This window comes from Haliotis rufescens, unplaced genomic scaffold (genome assembly GCF_023055435.1).
Source record: "Haliotis rufescens isolate VD_foot unplaced genomic scaffold, xgHalRufe1.0.p SCAF_1, whole genome shotgun sequence".
NCBI lineage: Eukaryota > Metazoa > Mollusca > Gastropoda > Lepetellida > Haliotidae > Haliotis > Haliotis rufescens.
The window spans coordinates 74,782,923-74,808,949 of record NW_025963779.1 but is presented as its reverse complement, the minus strand read 5'-3'; the positions used below and the strand labels follow the sequence as shown (position 1 = coordinate 74,808,949).

At 45.6% G+C, this 26,027-nt stretch overlaps 1 protein-coding gene across 1 annotated transcript; it reads left to right on the top strand.

Moving 5' to 3' along the window:
- Window positions 1-1,284: 1,284 nt before the first annotated feature.
- Window positions 1,285-22,066, top strand: LOC124146770 (uridylate-specific endoribonuclease-like). The gene is made up of 7 exons (XM_048382447.1): window positions 1,285-1,428; window positions 6,465-6,581; window positions 6,904-7,020; window positions 7,432-7,573; window positions 8,650-8,852; window positions 10,060-10,280; window positions 21,632-22,066. The coding sequence occupies exons 1-7, from the start codon at window positions 1,374-1,376 to the stop codon at window positions 21,857-21,859; spliced, it is 1,083 nt and encodes a 360-aa protein (XP_048238404.1). The 5' UTR covers window positions 1,285-1,373; the 3' UTR covers window positions 21,860-22,066.
- Window positions 22,067-26,027: the final 3,961 nt, after the last annotated feature.

Here is a 26,027-nt window from a genome sequence, read left to right as displayed (position 1 = left end):
GGATTGTAGTTTTCCAGGATTCTGGTATATTGAAGATGACATATCTGTAGTCTTAAATTGTACCTTTTATCGGATATAGCTTATACTAAACTAAATAATGTGTCCAATACAACAATCTTCCTGTGTATGTCACTGTACTTGATCAGTCTATCACCACCACAAAGGAATTCATCCGTACCAAACTCCTTCAGAGGTAGGCTCACAACTTATCAATCGCCCCTCGCACATGTCATGTATAGGAAGATGTAAATACCAAACATGTACTCAATGAACTACACCTGGGTGTGTCCTTGCGAACATTGACCTCGCGGGATAGACTTTCTGTCCATTATTTAAGTATCAGCATTGTTTTGTGATTTATGTCATTGGTATACGCGGAGGAGAAAAAATATCATGTTAAGACGGTAACATTTTGTGTTTTTCCTTCAACCACTTTCCGATATATTCGTGTACAGTGACCCTGGCGTAACAACATATATCCAGATAAAATACGTCTCCTCAACTTAATGCGAGCAAGGCACACTCATGCTTTTCGCATTGTTTAGCTTACCGATTCCGAAAATTTATTTTGTTGTTTGTTTGTTTGTTTGTTTGTTGTTTTACACCCCACTCAGCAATATTCCAGCTATATGATGGCGGTCTGTAAATAATCGAGTCTCGACTAGACAATCCAGTGATTGACATCATGACCATCGATCCACGCATTATGGATCCATGGACAAGCATCAACCAAGTCAGCGTGCCTGACCACCCGAGTCTGTTAGTCGGCTCTTACGACAAGCATAGTCGCCTTTTACGGCACGCATGGGTTGCTGAAGACCTATTCTACCCCGGATCTGCACGGGTTCCTGGCATGAAAGGAACACGTCGTAGCAAGTCGTCCGTCATCGTGGTCAAATGATATTAGGAAGGAAGAAACTCAATGGACAATATAGGACACAAGCATTATTCCTAACTGTATAATGATTCAGTCATAAATGTTATTGCATCGAGTCGGCTCATTACACTGAATAACACCCGTGTAATCTATGTCACTTCGCCTATGGTATTTGTCCTCTAACAGACTCACCCATTTTGAGAACAATGAACCCAATAATTCAGAACAGTCCACATATGCTTCACAATACAATACACAATAAATTACCACAAACGCTGACTGGCAAAACCAATAAATGTGTGTTCAATAAATATGTCAAAAACAAAATATCACAGATAGTTCCAACCATAACTTATTCAGGTTTAGGGCTAGTCAATCTTTCAGCCTAATTTAAACATGGGTATTTAATACCCAGTCGATGTATAAATATCGTTCCTTTAAAAGTTCGTTTTGCCGCATCCCTTGATGAGAACGTAGGTTCCTTCCACGTGTCAAAATGGTAACTCTGATTGTCATCTTCTGTGTTCTGTTCACAGTGACCTCGGCTCAAGGTAAGTTTACACATAGCTAACTACTGTACAATAAGTGCAACTGTTTAAAGTTCTATCAGTAGACCACCATTGCTATACAGAGGCTGCGTCTGGTTACAACGTCATATTCCAAAACGGGGCCTTCGTCCAACAGCTTCCCAGCATGCGAAAACGCAACCTATGTTCTGCATCACTGGCTACTGACACCACTGTACGTGTTTAAGCGGCGTTTTGAGGAACGAAGTTACTGTATAAAAAGCCACACAAAGACGCGCTGCTTTGTTTCTTGTTGTTTGGTGTTTAACGCCGCACTCAGTAATATTCCAGCTTTATGACGGCGGTCTTTAAATAATCGAGTCTTGACCAGACAATCCAGTGATTGACATTATGAGCATCGATCCATCCAATTGGGAAGGATGACATGCATCAGCCATGTCTGCGAGTCTGACCACCCGATCCCGTTAGTCACCTCTTACGACAAGCATAGTCACTTTTTACGGCAAGCATGGGTTGTTGAAGACCTATGCTACCCCGGATCTTCACGGTATTCTATCTATATCATGATGTGTCAGATCTAATAGGTTTCAACACTTTGGTGAAACCCACGAGTGTGGATAGCACAGAATCACGTGTGTACTGTTTCATAGACGGACATGAGTGTGGATGACAGTGAATCACGTGTGTACTGTTTCCTAGACGGACATGAGTGTGGATGACAGTGAATCACGTGTGAACTGTTTCATAGACGGACATGAATGTGGGTGACAGTGAATCACGTGTGTACTGTTTCATAGACGGACATGAGTGTGGGTGACAGTGAATCACGCGTGTAATGTTTCATAGACGGTTCTGTGTGTGGGTGACAGTGAATCACGCGTGTACAGTTTCATAGACGGACATGAGTGTGGGTGACAGTGAATCACGTGTGTACTGTTTCATAGACGGACATGAGTGTGGATGACAGTGAATCACGTGTGTACTGTTTCCTAGACGGACGTGAGTGTGGATGACAGTAAATCACGCGTGAACTGTTTCCTAGACGGACATGAGTGTGCATGACAGTGAATTACGTGTGTACCGTTTCATAGACGGTTCTGTGTCTGGGTGACAGTGAATCAAGTGTGTACTGTTTCATAGACGGACATGAGTGTGGGTGACAGTGAATCACATGTGTACTGTTTCATAGACGGGTGTGAGTGTGGGTGACAGTGAATCAAGTCTGTACTGTTTCATAGACGGTTCTGTGTGTGGGTGACAGTGAATCACGTGTGTACTGTTTCCTAGACGGTTCTGTGTGTGGGTGACAGTGAATCACGTGTGTTCTGTTTCCTAGACGGTTCTGTGTATGGGTGACAGTGAATCACGTGTGTATTGTTTCCAAGACGGACGTGAGTGTGCATGACAATGGATCACGTGTGTAATGTTTCATAGACGGGTGTGAGTGTGGATGACAGTGAATCACGCGTGAACTGTTTCATAGACGGGTGTGAGTGTGCATGACAGTGAATAACGTGTGTAATGTTTCATATACGGGTGTGAGTGTGGATGACAGTGAATCACGCGTGAACTGTTTCATAGACGGGTGTGAGTGTGGATGGCAGTGAATCACCCGTGAACTGTTTCCTAGACTGACGTGAGTGTGCATGACAGTGAATCAAGCGTGTACTGTTTCATAGACGGACATGAGTGTGGGTGACAGTGAATCACGTGTGTAATGTTTCATAGACGGGTGTGAGTGTGGATGACAGTGAATCACGCGTGAACTGTTTCATAGACGGGTGTGAGTGTGGATGACAGTGAATCACGTGTGTAATCTTTCATAGACGGACGTGAGTTTGCATGACAGTGAATCAAGCGTGTACTGTTTCATAGACGGGTGTGAGTGTGGATGACAGTGAATCAAGCGTGTACTGTTTCATAGACGGACGTGAGTGTGGGTGATAGTGAATCACGTGTGTACTGTTTCATAGACGGACGTGAGTGTGGGTGACAGTGAATCACGTGTGTACTGTTTCATAGACGGGTGTGAGTGTGGATGACAGTGAATCACGTGTGTACTGTTTCTTAGACGGACGTGAGTGTGGGTGACAGTGAATCAGGTGTGTATTGTTTTCTAGACGGACGTGAGTGTGGGTGACAGTGAATCACGTGTGTACTGTTTCATAGACGGGTGTGAGTGTGGATGACAGTGAATCACGTGTGTACTGTTTCTTAGACGGACGTGAGTGTGGGTGACAGTGAATCAGGTGTGTATTGTTTTCTAGACGGACGTGAGTGTGGGTGACAGTGAATCACGTGTGAACTGTTTCCGAGACGGACATGAGTGTGGGTTACAGTGATTTACGTGTGTACTGTTTCCTAGACGGACGTGAGTGTGCATGACAGTGAATCACGTGTGTACTGTTTCCTTGACGGACGTAAGTTTGCATGACACTGAATCACGTGTGTACTGTTTCTTAGACGGACGTGAGTGTGGATGACAGTGAATCACGTGTGTACTGTTTCATGGACGGACATGAGTGTGGATGACAGTGAATCACGCGTGTACTGTTTCCTAGACGGACATGAGTGAGGATGACAGTAAATCACGTGTGTACTGTTTCCTAGACGGACGTGAGTGTGGATGACAGTGAATCACGTGTGTACTGTTTCCTAGACGGACATGAGTGTTGATGACAGTGAATCACGTGTGTACTGTTTCCTAGACGGACGTGAGTGTGGATGACAGTGAATCACGTGTGAACTGTTTCCTAGACGGACTTGAGTGTGGGTTACAATGATTTACGTGTGAACTGTTTCCTAGACGGACGTGAGTGTGGGTTACAGTGATTTACGTGTGTACTGTTTCCTAGACGGACGTGAGTGTGGATGACAGTGAATCACGTGTGTACTGTTTCTTAGACGGACGTGAGTGTGGATGACAGTGAATCACGTGTGTACTGTTTCTTAGACGGACATAAGTGTGCATGACAGTGAATCACGTGTGTACTGTTTCCTAGACGGACGTGAGTGTGGATGACAGTGAATGACGTATGTACTGTTTCCTAGACGGACGTAAGTGTGCATGACAGTGAATCACGTGTGTACTGTTTCTTAGACGGACGTGAGTGTGGATGACAGTGAATCACGTGTGTACGGTTTGCTAGACGGACATGAGTGTGGGTGACAGTGAATCACGTGTGTACTGTTTCCTAGACTGACGTGAGTGTGCATGACAGTGAATCAAGCGTGTACTGTTTCATAGACGGACGTGAGTGTGGGTGACAGTGAATCACGTGTGTACTGTTTCTTAGACGGACGTGAGTGGGGATGACAGTGAATCATGTGTGTACTGTTTCATATACGGACGTGAGTGAGGGTGACAGTGAATCATGTATGTACTGTTTCATATACGGGTGTGAGTGTGGATGACACTGAATCACGTGTGTACTGTTTCATAGACGGACGTGAGTGTGGATGACAGTGTATTACGTGTGTACTGTTTCCTAGACGGACGTGAGTGTGGGTGACAGTGAATCACGTGTGTACTGTTTCATAGACGGACGTGAGTTTGCATGACAGTGAATCACGTGTGTACTGTTTCATATATTGGTGTGAGTGTGGATGACACTGAATCACGTGTGTACTGTTTCACAGACAGACATGAGTGTGGGTGACAGTGAATCACGTGTGTACTGTTTCATAGACGGACATGAGTGTGGGTGACAGTGTATTACGTGTGTACTGTTTCCTAGACGGACGTGAGTGTGGGTGACAGTGAATCACGTGTGTACTGTTTCTTAGACGGACGTGAGTGTGGGTGACAGTGAATCAGGTGTGTATTGTTTTCTAGACGGACGTGAGTGTGGGTGACAGTGAATCACGTGTGAACTGTTTCCGAGACGGACATGAGTGTGGGTTACAGTGATTTACGTGTGTACTGTTTCCTAGACGGACGTGAGTGTGGATGACAGTGAATCACGTGTGTACTGTTTCCTTGACGGACGTAAGTTTGCATGACAGTGAATCACGTGTGTACTGTTTCTTAGACGGACGTGAGTGTGGATGACAGTGAATCACGTGTGTACTGTTTCATGGACGGACATGAGTGTGGATGACAGTGAATCACGCGTGTACTGTTTCATTGACGGACATGAGTGAGGATGACAGTAAATCACGTGTGTACTGTTTCCTAGACGGACGTGAGTGTGGATGACAGTGAATCACGTGTGTACTGTTTCCTCGACGGACATATGAGTGTGGGTGACAATGAATCACGTGTGTACTGTTTCCTAGACGGACATATGAGTGTGGATGACAGTGAATCACGTGTGAAATGTTTCCTAGACGGACATATGAGTGTGGATGACAGTGAATCACGTGTGTACTGTTTCCTAGACGGACGTGAGTGTGGATGACAGTGAATCACGTTTGTACTGTTTCCTTGACGGACGTGAGTGTGGATGACAGTGAATCACGTGTGTACTGTTTCATAGACAGACATGAGTGTGGGTGACAGTGAATCACGTGTGTACTGTTTCCTCGACGGACGTGAGTGTGGGTGACAGTGAATCACGTGTGTACTGTTTCATAGACAGACATGAGTGTGGGTGACAGTGAATCACGTGTGTACTGTTTCCTCGACGGACGTGAGTGTGGGTGACAGTGAATCACGTGTGTACTGTTTCATAGACGGTTCTGAGTGCGGATGACAGTGACGGTCCGGGTTTTATTTTTATGGGTATAATTTGTTGAGCCCATTTTTAATGTCCCCCGCCGTGATATTGCTGGAATATTGCTAAAAGCGGCGAAAACAATACTCACTCACCTACTACTCCTTCATCAGGTGAAGGAGTAAGTATATACTCCGAAAGGTTGAGTTAGTCATAAATAGAGAAGTTGACATCCATAAATTCTCTTCCTTAAAGTGTCAAGTATATAACCTTCTGGTTTTATATAACTGGCGCCATAGGTTAAACATACATGTGGCGCCAGTTTTATAACCTATGATGAAAAGCATATATAACCACAGTGTCGATTGGACAGCAACCACGGTGCCTCATGTGTGTATGTTATAGAGAGCTGCGAGGGAAGGTGTGGCCAGGCGCTGGACCCTACCCTCCCGTGTCAGTGCAACAGTCAATGCATCACCTTTGGCGACTGTTGTGACGATTACCAGTCGGTGTGTGTTGCTGGTATGTATACATTGCTCATGAGTTCATAACTATCGTTCGGTTCACATCAAACACACGACCATTGTACCGGTCCTTGATAACAATTCAGCTACGAACATTTTAAAGACCATACCCCATTAAATACTCCACATTGTTTTCTTTGGTGGTGGGGTAGCCTTGTTGTTATAGCTTTCGCTCGGCACATCGAAGGCCCGGGTTTAATTTCCAACATAGGTACTATGTGTGAAGCCCATTTTTGGTGTCCCCACCGTGATATTGCTGGAGTATTGCTAAAAGCGGCGTAAAAGCGTAGTCACTCAGTCATTGCCTTCTACCCTTCAAGCGACATGTTCCGGTCGATGTAACGCCGGGGTGGACAACTCTAAACCCTGCCAGTGTAACTCGGCGTGTGTCAGCTACGGCGACTGCTGCCCTGACTACGACAGTCTCTGTGCAGGAGGTACGTATTTATCCCCGGATATACCTACCTACATACTGTGGGTGTAGCCCTGACTACGACAGTCTGTCTGCAGGGGGTACGTATCTACACTCGGATGTATCTACTTACACACTGATTATGTAGCCCTAACAACAACAGTTTTAAATTTTAAATGCTTTTACAATTTGGTAAAAAAGTTTCAAATATCTGATACTCCGACGAATTAAAGGGATACTTATCTATTTTTAAATTCATCCCATTTGACATACGAATAGTATTATCTAGTTACGAACATTTCCAGGGTAGGCATTTAACATTTAATAATATGTTAAAGGCGATGCTTCGTTTATATATTTATTTTGAAACATGCCCTTCTACTAGATACATTGACACGTAAATCAAAACAGAACTCCTTATTCGCGTCCATTGCAGGTGATGCAGGGGGTGAGACCCTGTCCAGTGTTGCGGATCAGCTATGGAATCTCGACGTGAACCGCGTCTCCGTCACAGACTACAACGTCAACTACCAGGGACAGGTCAGCTCCGGCAACACCGGCGACAGTGCAGCCGAACCGTAAGTGTTCAAGACCCACTGATCAGTGTCTCCGTCAATTACAGCTGAATGGGTTGGGCGGATCAGTGTCTTCCTAACAGCTGAATTGTCTCCTCTGTCACAGCTGTATTGATGGATGGATCAGTGTCTCCGTCAGTCACAGCTGTATTGGTTGGATGGATCAGTGTCTCCGTCAGTCACAGCTGAACGGGTAGATCAATGTCTCCGTCAGTTACAGCTGAATGGGCGGGTAGATCAGTATCTCTGTCAGTCACAGCTGAACGGGTGGATCAATGTCTCCGTCAGTTACAGCTGAATGGGCGGGCGGATAGGTATCTCCGTCAGTTACAGCTCAATGGGCGGGTGGATGAGTGTCTCCGTCGGTTACAGCTGTATTCAAATTTGATATTAACGTTCAAAAAGTGACAAAAGTATGGATATGATGGGTCGCTCAAACGCAGCTGGACAAACGACCATGGTACAAAGTCCCGAATGAATTCCATGAAAATCTAAATAAATTCACTTGCGTTTCCGTGTGCCTTTTCTTACAAACGGCACCCTAATACGTGGATCCAACATTGTTGTATCGATACTAGCGCCATGCCAAGTCTTACAAAGATTCAGAGAAACCAGGCTTCAGGACGACCGCGTGCTGGCCAGACTGCACGAATGGATGCCAGTGCTCTTAATGTTCACGCGAGAACCACCCACAGATTACAGTGACGACACCAGGGTCCCGTTCCAAAAAGCGATCTTGGTGCTATGATTGTCGTACGCCTGTGTTAAAGTATTGGAGTTACGATCATCTTTGCGCTAAGATCGGTTTGTGGAACGGGGCCCAGGTCACCAACAGCATGCACTCGTCCTAAAGCCTGGTTTCTCTGATTCTTCGTAAGTCTTGTTTTGGTTATTCGACAGTCATGTATTTGATACGGGTTTCATAGTTGTGTTTTTTACCTTAAATTTTCAGACTACTAATGTTTTAATATTGTTATGGTCAAATCCAATATATAAAGGGCATACCTTCTTTTGCCCGACAGTTTATATTCTTACTCTCAATAAACTAAACTATTTGCTTGTTGTCCCTTTCCACTCAGGTTCTTCTCGTATGTGAATGAGGCCATCTTTACCTCCCGTCCTACATTTGCCCTCCTACTCCCCCTATTGGACAACTACAACCCAAACATCGGCCAATCAGAGTCGCTGACCAGCGCGCAGTGGGCGGAGATAAACAGCTTCCTTGACGCTGTCCTCGCCACTTCAGTGATGCAAAAGGCCTACAACTATTTGCTTAATGAAGGTTACTTTATTTTCTACACATATGGCAATATAACTTAACGTAAGAGTTGATTTTAACGCCACATTCAGCGATATTCCAGTTATACCGATAGAAGATACTTGAGCAACGTCCCACGCCGTCTTGTACAAAGACATGCAATCAACCAGTGCAAGTCAAAGAGTACTCCGGGGTTAGTTTCAAGGACGTCATTTTATGCTGGCGTTAGCTATATCACAGCAATCGTAAGATTGGTAAATCCAACAGTCCATTGGCTTATAGATGCTAGTATTGCTTTATGTAATGTGATCATGTGTAGTTATCCGGAAGTGTGTGAGTGGCGGATGCTGCCGGAAGAGCAGGACACGCATTCCCTTTCCGCGAACGCCTGGGGTCGTCACTGATTTTCAGTGTTCCATTCATACAATTTTCATCACTATTACTTTTACGCCTGATAGAATCTGTTTCGCGAGATAATCGAGACTGACATTAGCGTTGACGTTTTATAGTTTATGACTTCGTGTATTTCCTTTGGTGACAAGCCTTTTATGTTCAGGTACTTAATCCCAGCTTGTTTCTTCGCAGTTTCCCTCACGTGTTAAATTGTCTAGTTGACTCTTCAAATACAGATGCAGTTATCAGTCTGTATACTTGATGTCCCATGTATGTTTTCCGAGAGAGACAATGTTCTTACCACACTTTTTGAAACCTCATATTCAACTGTTAAGAAATGGGCTTCTGAATTGAAGTGAGACAAAAGTTGGACAGAAGACTACTCAAGGTTTGGTCATCCTAAAGATGACACGTCTGAAACTCAAGAAGAGGATGTCCACCCCACGGTCATGGCTGACCGACGTATTAATGCAGTATATCGCTGACACTATTGGGTCAGTACAGTTGATCTCAACACACTCCAAATGAGCAGCGAGCAAGCTGTCCGCAAGATGGGTACCCAGAATGTTCACACCAGACGCGAATTGCAACCAAGGATGAGACTGGTCTATGTTCCTGAAAGCCATCTTAGCGCTTTAACTATCGTAGGTCTAGGTTACAGTATGAGAATAACCATTGTCTTAGTGCTAAGATTCCTTTGAGGAATGAGGCCATTGATTTCGCGTTCTTATGGATTTTTTGTTGTTGAAATATTGAATTGAAAATAACATCGGCTTACCATGTTGAACTGTCATGTTGTACCTCTGGATTTACTAACGGTCGTAAACACTTTCAACAGGTAAGACAACTGGAGAGGCGGACTTCCGGGACGTCCTGAATGAGCTATGGTTTAACCTATATCAGCGCTCCAGCTCGGGGCCGACTGACAGTTCCGGGTTTGAACACGTGATGGTTGGGGAGTACAAGAATGGGGTGAGCGGGTTCCACAGCTGGGTTCAATACTACCAGGAGGAGAAGGCGAACAACATCGACTACCAGGGATACGTGTCAAGGGCTAATGTACGTAGACTGCCAGTGATACGTGTCACGGGCTATTGTACGTAGATTTCAATGGATACCTTTCACGGGCTAATGTGCGTAGACTGCCAGTGATACGTGTCACGGGCTAATGTACGTAGACTGCCAGTGATACGTGTCACGGGCTAATGTACGTAGACTGCCAGTGATACGTGTCACGGGCTAATGTACGTAGACTGCCAGTGATACGTGTCACGGGCTAATGTACGTAGACTGCCAGTGATACGTGTCACGGGCTAATGTACGTAGACTGCCAGGAGGAGAAGGCGAACAACATCGACTACCAGGGATACGTGTCAAGGGCTAATGTACGTAGACTGCCAGTGATACGTGTCACGGGCTAATGTACGTAGACTGCCAGTGATACGTGTCACGGGCTAATGTACGTAGACTGCCAGTGATACGTGTCACGGGCTAATGTACGTAGACTGCCAGTGATACGTGTCACGGGCTAATGTACGTAGACTGCCAGTGATACGTGTCACGGGCTAATGTACGTAGACTGCCAGGAGGAGAAGGCGAACAACATCGACTACCAGGGATACGTGTCAAGGGCTAATGTACGTAGACTGCCAGTGATACGTGTCACGGGCTAATGTACGTAGACTGCCAGTGATACGTGTCACGGGCTAATGTACGTAGACTGCCAGTGATACGTGTCACGGGCTAATGTACGTAGACTGCCAGTGATACGTGTCACGGGCTAATGTACGTAGACTGCCAGTGATACGTGTCAAGGGCTAATGTACGTAGACTGCCAGTGATACGTGTCACGGGCTAATGTACGTAGACTGCCAGGAGGAGAAGGCGAACAACATCGACTACCAGGGATACGTGTCAAGGGCTAATGTACGTAGACTGCCAGTGATACGTGTCACGGGCTAATGTACGTAGACTGCCAGTGATACGTGTCACGGGCTAATGTACGTAGACTGCCAGTGATACGTGTCACGGGCTAATGTACGTAGACTGCCAGTGATACGTGTCACGGGCTAATGTACGTAGACTGCCAGGAGGAGAAGGCGAACAACATCGACTACCAGGGATACGTGTCAAGGGCTAATGTACGTAGACTGCCAGTGATACGTGTCAAGGGCTAATGTACGTAGACTGCCAGTGATACGTGTCACGGGCTAATGTACGTAGACTGCCAGTGTTACGTGTCACGGGCTAATGTACGTAGACTGCCAGTGATACGTGTCACGGGCTAATGTACGTAGACTGCCAGGAGGAGAAGGCGAACAACATCGACTACCAGGGATACGTGTCAAGGGCTAATGTACGTAGACTGCCAGTGATACGTGTCACGGGCTATTGTACGTAGATTTCAATGGATACCTTTCACGGGCTAATGTGCGTAGACTGCCAGTGATACGTGTCAAGGGCTAATGTACGTAGACTGCCAGTGATACGTGTCACGGGCTAATGTACGTAGACTGCCAGTGATACGTGTCACGGGCTAATGTACGTAGACTGCCAGTGATACGTGTCACGGGCTATTGTACGTAGACTGCCAGTGATACGTGTCACGGGCTAATGTACGTAGACTGCCAGTGATACGTGTCACGGGCTAATGTACGTAGACTGCCAGTGATACGTGTCACGGGCTAATGTACGTAGACTGCCAGTGATACGTGTCACGGGCTAATGTACGTAGACTGCCAGGAGGAGAAGGCGAACAACATCGACTACCAGGGATACGTGTCAAGGGCTAATGTACGTAGACTGCCAGTGATACGTGTCACGGGCTAATGTACGTAGACTGCCAGTGATACGTGTCACGGGCTAATGTACGTAGACTGCCAGTGATACGTGTCACGGGCTAATGTACGTAGACTGCCAGTGATACGTGTCAAGGGCTAATGTACGTAGACTGCCAGTGATACGTGTCACGGGCTAATGTACGTAGACTGCCAGTGATACGTGTCAAGGGCTAATGTACGTAGACTGCCAGTGATACGTGTCAAGGGCTAATGTACGTAGACTGCCAGTGATACGTGTCACGGGCTAATGTACGTAGACTGCCAGTGATACGTGTCACGGGCTAATGTACGTAGACTGCCAGTGATACGTGTCACGGGCTAATGTACGTAGACTGCCAGTGATACGTGTCACGGGCTAATGTACGTAGACTGCCAGGAGGAGAAGGCGAACAACATCGACTACCAGGGATACGTGTCAAGGGCTAATGTACGTAGACTGCCAGTGATACGTGTCACGGGCTAATGTACGTAGACTGCCAGTGATACGTGTCACGGGCTAATGTACGTAGACTGCCAGTGATACGTGTCAAGGGCTAATGTACGTAGACTGCCAGTGATACGTGTCACGGGCTAATGTACGTAGACTGCCAGTGATACGTGTCACGGGCTAATGTACGTAGACTGCCAGGAGGAGAAGGCGAACAACATCGACTACCAGGGATACGTGTCAAGGGCTAATGTACGTAGACTGCCAGTGATACGTGTCAAGGGCTAATGTACGTAGACTGCCAGTGATACGTGTCACGGGCTATTGTACATAGACTGCCAGTGATACGTGTCACGGGCTATTGTACGTAGACTGCCAGTGATACGTGTCACGGGCTATTGTACGTAGACTGCCAGTGATACGTGTCACGGGCTATTGTACGTAGATTTCAATGGATACCTTTCACGGGCTAATGTGCGTAGACTGCCAGTGATACGTGTCACGGGCTAATGTACGTAGACTGCCAGTGATACGTGTCACGGGCTATTGTACGTAGATTTCAATGGATACCTTTCACGGGCTAATGTGCGTAGACTGCCAGTGATACGTGTCACGGGCTAATGTACGTAGACTGCCAGTGATACGTGTCACGGGCTATTGTACGTAGATTTCAATGGATACCTTTCACGGGCTAATGTGCGTAGACTGCCAGTGATACGTGTCACGATCTAATGTACGTATACTACAAGGGATACGTATCGCGGTCTAATGTACGTAGACAATATGGGATACGTGTCACGGTCTAATGTACGTAGACAACCTGGGATATGTGTCACGGTCTAATGTATGTAGACAACCTGGGATACGTATCACGGTCTAATGTACGTATACTACAAGGGATACGTATCGCGGTCTAATGTACGTAGACAACCTGGGATACGTATCACGGTCTAAGGTACGTAGACAACCTGGGATACGTGTCACGGTCTAATGTACGTAGACAAACTGGAATACGTGTCACAGTCTAATGTACGTAGACAACCTAGGATACGTATCACGGCCTAATGTACGTAGACAACCTGGGATACGTGTCACGGTCTAATGTACGTAGACAACCTGGGATACGTGTCACGGTCTAATGTACGTAGACAACCTGGGATGTGTGTCACGGTCTAATGTACGTCGACAACCTGGGATACGTGTCACGGTCTAATGTACGTAGACAACCTGGGATGTGTGTCACGGTCTAATGTACGTAGACAACCTGGGATACGTGTCATGGTCTAATGTACGTAGACAACCTGGGATGTGTGTCACGGTCTAATGTACGTAGACAACCTGGGATACGTATCACGGTCTAATGTACGTATACTACAAGGGATACGTATCGCGGTCTAATGTACGTAGACAACCTGGGATAAGTATCACGGTCTAAGGTACGTAGACAACCTGGGATGTGTGTCACGGTCTAATGTACGTAGACAACCTGGGATACGTGTCATGGTCTAATGTACGTAGACAACCTGGGATGTGTGTCACGGTCTAATGTACGTAGACAACCTGGGATGTGTGTCACGGTCTAATGTACGTAGACAACCTGGGATACGTGTCACGGGCTAAGGTACGTCGACAACCTGGGATACGTGTCACGGTCTAATGTACATAGACAACCTGGGATACGTATCAAGGTCTAATGTACGTAGACAACCTGGGATGTGTGTCACGGTCTAATGTTCGTCGACAACCTGGGATACGTGTCACGGTCTAATGTACGTAGACAACCTGGGATGTGTGTCACGGTCTAATGTACGTAGACAACCTGGGATACGTATCACGGTCTAATGTACGTAGACAACCTGGGATACGTATCAAAGTCTAATGTACGTAGACAACCTGGGATACGTGTCACGGGCTAATGTACGTCGACAACCTTGGATACGTATCAAGGTCTAATGTACGTAGACAACCTGGGATGTGTGTCACGGTCTAATGTACGTAGACAACCTGGGATACGTGTCACGGGCTAAGGTACGTCGACAACCTGGGATACGTGTCACGGTCTAATGTACATAGACAACCTGGGATACGTATCAAGGTCTAATGTACGTAGACAACCTGGGATGTGTGTCACGGTCTAATGTTCGTCGACAACCTGGGATACGTGTCACGGTCTAATGTACGTAGACAACCTGGGATGTGTGTCACGGTCTAATGTACGTAGACAACCTGGGATACGTATCACGGTCTAATGTACGTAGACAACCTGGGATACGTATCAAAGTCTAATGTACGTAGACAACCTGGGATACGTGTCACGGGCTAATGTACGTCGACAACCTTGGATACGTATCAAGGTCTAATGTACGTAGACAACCTGGGATGTGTGTCACGGTCTAATGTACGTAGACAACCTGGGATACGTGTCACGGGCTAAGGTACGTCGACAACCTGGGATACGTGTCACGGTCTAATGTACATAGACAACCTGGGATACGTATCAAGGTCTAATGTACGTAGACAACCTGGGATGTGTGTCACGGTCTAATGTTCGTCGACAACCTGGGATACGTGTCACGGTCTAATGTACGTAGACAACCTGGGATGTGTGTCACGGTCTAATGTACGTAGACAACCTGGGATACGTATCACGGTCTAATGTACGTAGACAACCTGGGATACGTATCAAAGTCTAATGTACGTAGACAACCTGGGATACGTGTCACGGTCTAATGTACGTAGACAACCTGGGATACGTGTCCAGGGCAAATGTACGTAGACTACCTTGGATATGTGTTGATTAAACTCCAAATTTCTTTTCGATCGGGAATATTTAGATACTAGAAACGTAGACAACCTGGGATGTGTGTCACGGGCTAATGTACGTCGACAACCTTGGATACGTGTCACGGTCTAATGTACGTAGACAACCTGGGATGTGTGTCACGGTCTAATGTACGTCGACAACCTGGGATACGTGTCACGGTCTAATGTACGTAGACAACCTGGGATGTGTGTCACGGGCTAATGTACGTCGACAACCTTGGATACGTGTCACGGTCTAATGTACGTAGACAACCTGGGATGTGTGTCACGGTCTAATGTTCGTCGACAACCTGGGATACGTGTCACGGTCTAATGTACGTAGACAACCTGGGATGTGTGTCACGGTCTAATGTACGTAGACAACCTGGGATACGTATCACGGTCTAATGTACGTAGACAACCTGGGATACGTATCAAAGTCTAATGTACGTAGACAACCTGGGATACGTGTCACGGTCTAATGTACGTAGACAACCTGGGATACGTGTCCAGGGCAAATGTACGTAGACTACCTTGGATATGTGTTGATTAAACTCCAAATTTCTTTTCGATCGGGAATATTTAGATACTAGAAACGTAGACAACCTGGGATGTGTGTCACGGGCTAATGTACGTCGACAACCTTGGATACGTGTCACGGGCTAATGTACGTCGACAACCTGGGATGTGTGTCACGGGCTAATGTACGTCGACAACCTTGGATACGTGTCACGGTCTAATGTACGTAGACAACCTGGGATGTGTGTCACGGTCTAATGTACGTCGACAACCTGGGATACGTGTCACGGTCTAATGTACGTAGACAACCTGGGATGTGTGTCACGGGCTAATGTACGTCGACAACCTTGGATACGTGTCACGGTCTAATGTACGTAGACAACCTGGGATGTGTGTCACGGTCTAATGTTCGTCGACAACCTGGGATACGTGTCACGGTCTAATGTACGTAGACAACCTGGGATGTGTGTCACGGTCTAATGTACGTAGACAACCTGGGATACGTATCACGGTCTAATGTACGTAGACAACCTGGGATACGTATCAAAGTCTAATGTACGTAGACAACCTGGGATACGTGTCACGGTCTAATGTACGTAGACAACCTGGGATACGTGTCCAGGGCAAATGTACGTAGACTACCTTGGATATGTGTTGATTAAACTCCAAATTTCTTTTCGATCGGGAATATTTAGATACTAGAAACGTAGACAACCTGGGATGTGTGTCACGGGCTAATGTACGTCGACAACCTTGGATACGTGTCACGGTCTAATGTACGTAGACAACCTGGGATACGTATCACGGGCTAATGTACGTAGACAACCTGGGATGTGTGTCACGGTCTAATGTACGTCGACAACCTGGGATACGTGTCACGGGCTAATGTACGTAGACAACCTGGGATGTGTGTCACGGGCTAATGTACGTCGACAACCTTGGATACGTGTCACGGTCTAATGTACGTAGACAACCTGGGATGTGTGTCACGGTCTAATGTTCGTCGACAACCTGGGATACGTGTCACGGTCTAATGTACGTAGACAACCTGGGATGTGTGTCACGGTCTAATGTACGTAGACAACCTGGGATACGTATCACGGTCTAATGTACGTAGACAACCTGGGATACGTATCAAAGTCTAATGTACGTAGACAACCTGGGATACGTGTCACGGTCTAATGTACGTAGACAACCTGGGATACGTGTCCAGGGCAAATGTACGTAGACTACCTTGGATATGTGTTGATTAAACTCCAAATTTCTTTTCGATCGGGAATATTTAGATACTAGAAACGTAGACAACCTGGGATGTGTGTCACGGGCTAATGTACGTCGACAACCTGGGATGTGTGTCACGGGCTAATGTACGTCGACAACCTTGGATACGTGTCACGGTCTAATGTACGTAGACAACCTGGGATGTGTGTCACGGTCTAATGTACGTCGACAACCTGGGATACGTGTCACGGTCTAATGTACGTAGACAACCTGGGATGTGTGTCACGGGCTAATGTACGTCGACAACCTGGGATACGTGTCACGGTCTAATGTACGTAGACAACCTGGGATGTGTGTCACGGTCTAATGTTCGTCGACAACCTGGGATACGTGTCACGGTCTAATGTACGTAGACAACCTGGGATGTGTGTCACGGTCTAATGTACGTAGACAACCTGGGATACGTATCACGGTCTAATGTACGTAGACAACCTGGGATACGTATCAAAGTCTAATGTACGTAGACAACCTGGGATACGTGTCACGGGCTAATGTACGTCGACAACCTGGGATGTGTGTCACGGGCTAATGTACGTCGACAACCTTGGATACGTGTCACGGTCTAATGTACGTAGACAACCTGGGATGTGTGTCACGGTCTAATGTACGTCGACAACCTGGGATACGTGTCACGGTCTAATGTACGTAGACAACCTGGGATGTGTGTCACGGGCTAATGTACGTCGACAACCTGGGATACGTGTCACGGTCTAATGTACGTAGACAACCTGGGATGTGTGTCACGGTCTAATGTTCGTCGACAACCTGGGATACGTGTCACGGTCTAATGTACGTAGACAACCTGGGATGTGTGTCACGGTCTAATGTACGTAGACAACCTGGGATACGTATCACGGTCTAATGTACGTAGACAACCTGGGATACGTATCAAAGTCTAATGTACGTAGACAACCTGGGATACGTGTCACGGTCTAATGTACGTAGACAACCTGGGATACGTGTCCAGGGCAAATGTACGTAGACTACCTTGGATATGTGTTGATTAAACTCCAAATTTCTTTTCGATCGGGAATATTTAGATACTAGAAACGTAGACAACCTGGGATGTGTGTCACGGGCTAATGTACGTCGACAACCTTGGATACGTGTCACGGTCTAATGTACGTAGACAACCTGGGATGTGTGTCACGGTCTAATGTACGTCGACAACCTGGGATACGTGTCACGGTCTAATGTACGTAGACAACCTGGGATGTGTGTCCAGGGCAAATGTACGTAGACTACCTTGGATACGTGTCACGGTCTAATGTACGTAGACAACCTGGGATGTGTGTCACGGGCTAATGTACGTCGACAACCTTGGATACGTGTCACGGTCTAATGTACGTAGACAACCTGGGATGTGTGTCACGGTCTAATGTACGTCGACAACCTGGGATACGTGTCACGGTCTAATGTACGTAGACAACCTGGGATGTGTGTCACGGGCTAATGTACGTCGACAACCTGGGATACGTGTCACGGTCTAATGTACGTAGACAACCTGGGATGTGTGTCACGGGCTAATGTACGTCGACAACCTGGGATACGTGTCACGGTCTAATGTACGTAGACAACCTGGGATGTGTGTCACGGTCTAATGTACGTCGACAACCTGGGATACGTGTCACGGTCTAATGTACGTAGACAACCTGGGATGTGTGTCCAGGGCAAATGTACGTAGACTACCTTGGATATGTGTTGATTAAACTCCAAATTTCTTTTCGATCGGGAATATTTAGATACTAGAAACGTAGACAACCTGGGATGTGTGTCACGGGCTAATGTACGTCGACAACCTTGGATACGTGTCACGGTCTAATGTACGTAGACAACCTGGGATGTGTGTCACGGGCTAATGTACGTCGACAACCTTGGATACGTGTCACGGTCTAATGTACGTAGACAACCTGGGATGTGTGTCACGGTCTAATGTACGTCGACAACCTGGGATACGTGTCACGGTCTAATGTACGTAGACAACCTGGGATGTGTGTCACGGGCTAATGTACGTCGACAACCTTGGATACGTGTCACGGTCTAATGTACGTAGACAACCTGGGATGTGTGTCACGGTCTAATGTTCGTCGACAACCTGGGATACGTGTCACGGTCTAATGTACGTAGACAACCTGGGATGTGTGTCACGGTCTAATGTACGTAGACAACCTGGGATACGTATCACGGTCTAATGTACGTAGACAACCTGGGATACGTATCAAAGTCTAATGTACGTAGACAACCTGGGATACGTGTCCAGGGCAAATGTACGTAGACTACCTTGGATATGTGTTGATTAAACTCCAAATTTCTTTTCGATCGGGAATATTTAGATACTAGAAACGTAGACAACCTGGGATGTGTGTCACGGGCTAATGTACGTCGACAACCTTGGATACGTGTCACGGTCTAATGTACGTAGACAACCTGGGATGTGTGTCACGGTCTAATGTTCGTCGACAACCTGGGATACGTGTCACGGTCTAATGTACGTAGACAACCTGGGATGTGTGTCACGGTCTAATGTACGTAGACAACCTGGGATACGTATCACGGTCTAATGTACGTCGACAACCTGGGATACGTATCAAAGTCTAATGTACGTAGACAACCTGGGATACGTGTCCAGGGCAAATGTACGTAGACTACCTTGGATACGTATCAAGGTCTAATGTACGTAGACAACCTGGGATACGTGTCCAGGGCAAATGTACGTAGACTACCTTGGATATGTGTTGATTAAACTCCAAATTTCTTTTCGATCGGGAATATTTAGATACTAGAAACGTAGACAACCTGGGATGTGTGTCACGGGCTAATGTACGTCGACAACCTTGGATACGTGTCACGGTCTAATGTACGTAGACAACCTGGGATGTGTGTCACGGTCTAATGTACGTAGACAACCTGGGTAACGTCTCTAGGGCTATTGTACGTAGACAACCTGGGATACGTATCACGGTCTAATGTACGTAGACAACCTGGGATACGTATCACGGTCTAATGTACGTAGACAACCTGGGATACGTATCACGGTCTAATGTACGTAGACAACCTGGGATGTGTGTCACGGGCTAATGTACGTCGACAACCTTGGATACGTGTCACGGTCTAATGTACGTAGACAACCTGGGATGTGTGTCACGGGCTAATGTACGTCGACAACCTTGGATACGTGTCACGGTCTAATGTACGTAGACAACCTGGGATGTGTGTCACGGGCTAATGTACGTCGACAACCTTGGATACGTGTCACGGTCTAATGTACGTAGACAACCTGGGATGTGTGTCACGGGCTAATGTACGTCGACAACCTTGGATACGTGTCACGGTCTAATGTACGTAGACAACCTGGGATGTGTGTCACGGTCTAATGTACGTAGACAACCTGGGTAACGTCTCTAGGGCTATTGTACGTAGACAACCTGGGATACGTATCACGGTCTAATGTACGTAGACAACCTGGGATACGTATCAAAGTCTAATGTACGTAGACAACCTGGGATACGTGTCCAGGGCAAATGTACGTAGACTACCTTGGATACGTATCAAGGTCTAATGTACGTAGACAACCTGGGATGTGTGTCACGGTCTAATGTACGTAGACAACCTGGGTAACGTCTCTAGGGCTATTGTACGTAGACAACCTGGGATACGTATCACGGGCTAATGTACGTCGACAACCTTGGATACGTGTCACGGTCTAATGTACGTAGACAACCTGGGATGTGTGTCACGGTCTAATGTACGTAGACAACCTGGGTAACGTCTCTAGGGCTATTGTACGTAGACAACCTGGGATACGTATCACGGTCTAATGTACGTAGACAACCTGGGATACGTATCACGGTCTAATGTACGTAGACAACCTGGGATACGTATCAAGGTCTAATGTACGTAGACAACCTGGGATACGTATCACGGTCTAATGTACGTAGACAACCTGGGATACGTATCAAGGTCTAATGTACGTAGACAACCTGGGATACGTGTCCAGGGAAAATGTACGTAGACTACCTTGGATATGTGTTGATTAAACTCCAAATTTCTTTTCGATCGGGAATATTTAGATACTAGAAATATTCTTAAAAGTTGTAGCTACTTTAATCTGAGATCTGAGATCTTGAAATGCGCTGTAACTTCTACAGTGCACATAGGGAGACTGTTCGAGCGGGATAGTCCGTAGCCCAATTTCAGACATACAGAAAAACTTATGTTGAATGATGAACGAAAGAGTGGATACGGTAACAGCAGATAACTGCCAGGCATACGTGTCCCTTGCTGTTATCGATATCTACCACGCTGATCACCTTCATGGAACGAGCGGTGGGGTAGCCCAGTGGTAAACGTGTTCACTCGTCACGTCGAGCAGCCTGGTTCTAATCCACATATGGGTAGATTTTGTGCACCCTTTTCAGATGTCCCACACCGTGTTAGTGGTGGAATACTGTAAAATGCGGCGTAAAACCATTCTCGCTCACCTTCCTTGTGACATTTATTTTGAACATGTTGTTCAATAAAGAAAGTAATTTGTCTTTCAGCCTGAAATTGTAGGAGCGCAGTTCACCTGGAACGGGCAGAGAAAAGCTAAGGGGAGCTTCTTTGTGGCGACGAGTCCCGAGTTCGACATGGCGATATACTCAATCTGTGCCTTGGTGCGCCCTAATGCTGTCTGCTCCTTCAACATGGACGGCCACTCCATCAGGATACAGACGTGGGATGTCGCTCACAAGTCGGGGTCACAGATCGCCTCGGCTTACCCCCTGTAGATTGGCTGTCAGGAGACCGGTGACACAGACCCTCACATCAACTTCCGATCAAATCAGACTGATGATCACAAAGCCTTAATAACTACATATTCTCAATAAATTCAGAGAGGCCCTTGTGCTGTCTTGACAGCCGCTGGTTCTCGTTATCCTGGTGTCAAACAATAAATGACATAACATTGGTGTTATGGAATAAATCATAAGCATGCATTTACAAACATTGCAACTTTTCTTCACATAATTTAATTTGCATGTTACGTTTATCTCACATATGCTGATTCTCATTAAGCCTTCACAATTAGCCTGTATGAACAATAACGGGAAGTGACTCGTTATTACTGACTTTTTCTGATGTTGAAATGTGTCTTGTGTGTGATTATGGTCTTTTGCCCGCGTAAGCTCAGACGTCCATACAGTTTGACTCGCACTCTATGAGGTGAGGTGAAATTGGGTTTAACGTCGCGTCCAAGATTATTGCACTTATATTGCGACGTGCACGCACGTGTGTGTGTGTGTTTGTGTGGCTGCTTGTACTAGTCCGGACTGATGCCGATTTATAGTGCTAGCACACTGAGATACCATGCCGCAGTTTAACACGAATACCCCACTCAGACACAGTATACTGACTCCGACCCGACCAGTCCTTGCTCTAACCCCTTAATGCCGAGCGCCATACAGGGTAACAACAAGTACCATCTCTTAGCGTCTTTTGGGATGACGCGGCCGGGGATCGAACCCCGGACCTTGCGCTCTCCGGGCGGACGCTCTACCACTAGGCCACGGAGGCGGTCTCTCGCTCTATGAAGGTTCATACTCCAATGAACTCACGCATATGTAAAAGTCAATTCTTGATTATTCGTAGCCACGAATGTAAGACTTGTTCAGATTCAAAGCTTATGAACGGTTCAACATAGTCCAAAACACAACAAACAAGCATTGCTATAATAAATAACTATTATCTTTAATGCATAGAGTACAGCATCCTCGTTTATCAAGAGTAGGTATTTGAACACTGTAGTAACCATAGCATTCAGTCATAAAGATACTGCCACCTAAAGTGAAACACGTATCTAAGGCATATATCCTTCAGTGGTAGTACACCAACCCATTTAAAGTCATCTTCCCGAGGCAAAAGCGTCCACTAGCCTTATTATCAAAGTCTTGTTTCCGCCTTTGGCCCATCAAGCCCACATTCCTGTGTTAAATATGATTGGACTATCGTTCATATCGATAGTCCAATCAGAGAACGTTTCACAAAATCAACATCCATGACTGGTACACCTTCGTATGAAAGTGATTTACCGCTGTTGAAACGGATATGTCTTTTGCCTCCAACGATAGCATACGTTTTTGTGTCAGGGATAAAACTGCGAATGTTTTCGTCATCTCATCGACTTGGTTGTTGCCTATGGAAGACGCCATCTTTCTGAAACTATACACGAGATAAGAACAGCGATCTGATTGGATATCGCGCTTTCATTACAAGGGGCACAACTCATTATATACGCGAGGTGGCGCCAGGGTCTTGCCAAGAAAAGTGGTCTTGATATTGGCTAGTGGACACGCTTGCCTCGGGAAGATGATCTAAAATCGACCTGAACAGTTTCTCGGTGACTCAGGAACACAGATCCACATAACCTTGATAAACGAGATGATAGTATATGATGTCCTACAGTGATAATAAAACAATGTACATCACAGCAATAGTTCCCGTATGTACAAAAAAATCAACGAAGTATAAAGAATATTTACATAACATTATGAATACACGCAGTACTCTCAGCTCTCTCAAAGAAAGTCACGTACAGACTGCGTGTGATCTAGTACTGAGCGGAAGTGTTAAAAACCCTCGTTTGGTGAGAAGAGAAAAACAGTGTAGAGAGCAATACAAAAGGAATCACAGCATAGCCTTGTCAAAGACACGAAGTAGACAGGCCCCTACTCAGCCCATCTTGGCTGGTGAAGCAAGTATTTGGACCTGAATTGGCCTTACTGATCTGAATTCAGACACTTAACAAAACCTGTCCCTCTATCTATATGATGTCACAAGCATCACTTAATTTCTATTTGTATCTTATTGTCAAATGCCACATGCCTAAGTTTCTGTTTAAAAATGTGACAGTATGTCATCACATTGTCTGTCATACAGACCTGAAACAAATATATTCTGTAAATCCTTGAAAGTCTACAACAGTTTGCAAGTCTAGATTACTGCAGATTCTGAAAACGAACAAAGTCTCTGGACTCCTTTTTAATAGATTTTATTAAGATAAGCTAACAACTGTTTGTTTTTTCAGTAAAACAATTTTTCAGAGACAATATGTTTTTTTTTCTAGTCAGCACACTGTTGAGCTGTATGGGATTAACTCTCTTTTGTAGTTTTGTAGAGAAATTGAAAAAAACTAGCCGAACTCCATAAAATATACTTAAAACAATACATATCACATATCAAAACTCTACAAAGTTGATCACATTAGTTTGAAAATATAATTGAACATTACTATACCATACTTTACTCCGACCCTGCCCTAACTTTGAAATATTTGCCCTGGTATTTAAGGTAACTGACAAATAAATGTGCAGTTTGATTATCGTTTAACCACACAATCAGCAATATTCCTGCTATATGACAGCGGTGTGTAAATAATCATTTTCAAACCATACAATTCGTTGATAGATCTTGTGAACAATGATCCATACTGTCAATATACTGTGACATGTCATCAATCAAGTCACCGAGCCTGACCACCTATTCCATTTTCTCACCTCTTATGGAATAGGTTAGACGAGTTCTAACAGGGAATCCCCACATGAGTGTGCAGTTTGTAATATCTGTGTATTCTGCATGTACCTACAGATCTTGGAGCCTTCTAAGTAAACATCAACAAGGAGAGGAGCTACTTTGCAAATTAATTATGGCAGCTGATCACAGTGAGTGAGTTTGGTGTAACGCCGCTTTAACAGTATTCCAGTTATATCACGACGTGTCAGCTTAATGTGGGAGGAAAGCCTGAAGTGATGCAGGTCTCAGACGTTTACCACTTCGGTGAAACCCACGAGCATGGGTATGGTGCTGACAAACCTAGAAACATAATCGGGGCGAACCGGGATTTGAACCCACAATCATAGGTTTCTGGAGTGCCCTGGGACGCAACTCTGCACAGCGAATCGTGGCGCCTTAGACGACTGGCCACCCGTGCCCCAAGGTGATCACAGATAAGTCCATCCTTTCAGTTATGGGTCATGATGACGTTCTGTTTGGCTTCCCTTTCTGTGCACAAAGTCAGCCTAGCAGCCTAGCGTGTTTTACCAGGTCGACCAAATTCTTTGTGGGCCAAACATTATTATGTAATTGTAAGTGCCTCATGGGTACCAGTTGACGACTTGTCTTCAAATCCATATGTACATGTAATATTTTAAGATTACCGAAGGTTATGAACAGTCAAGTCATACCCCACTGCTATCATTATTGCAGAAATATCATACTGGCAAAACCAAGAAATATTTTGACTGCATAGGTCAATATGCCTTCCTCCAACTGCTAAAATTTACCTGCAGATCTCAACGCATTGCCAAACTTCTCTAAGGCACAATGTCACTCCTGTGGGCTGATTACACTGAATCACACTACACATTAGGTGTCTCCACACAGGGAAGGCTGACATTATCAACATATTGCAGGATGCATAGACAATGATATTCACCACTGACAACATCAACAGTTCACCTTGCTCGACAGTGGGCTCAAACTCATGGCCTGAAGACACTGTAGATTAACATTTCCCATGTTTAAGTTTACACATGTATCTGCCAAATAATTAAACTCCATGTGGTGAACTTGAGCATATAAAATGTTGAAATCATTTAAACAACAACATTGTTTAATTCATTTAACAGACAGAGCTCAAGATAAGCTGCATATCTGTGTAAAATATGCAAACTAAATCACTATGCTACAATTAAAGTTGAGTTGCTTGCATGAAGAAATTTGATCAGTCATGACATGGCATAACAACTCAGGATTCAAACACTAATGATGTAGCGCCATGATCATTCACTTGGTGAATTGAATTTGGCGCATTAAGAGTGAGTGAGTGAGTTGGGTTTAACGCCGCTTTTAACAATATTCCAGTTATATCGCGGCGTGTCAGCTTAATGTGGGAGGAAAGCC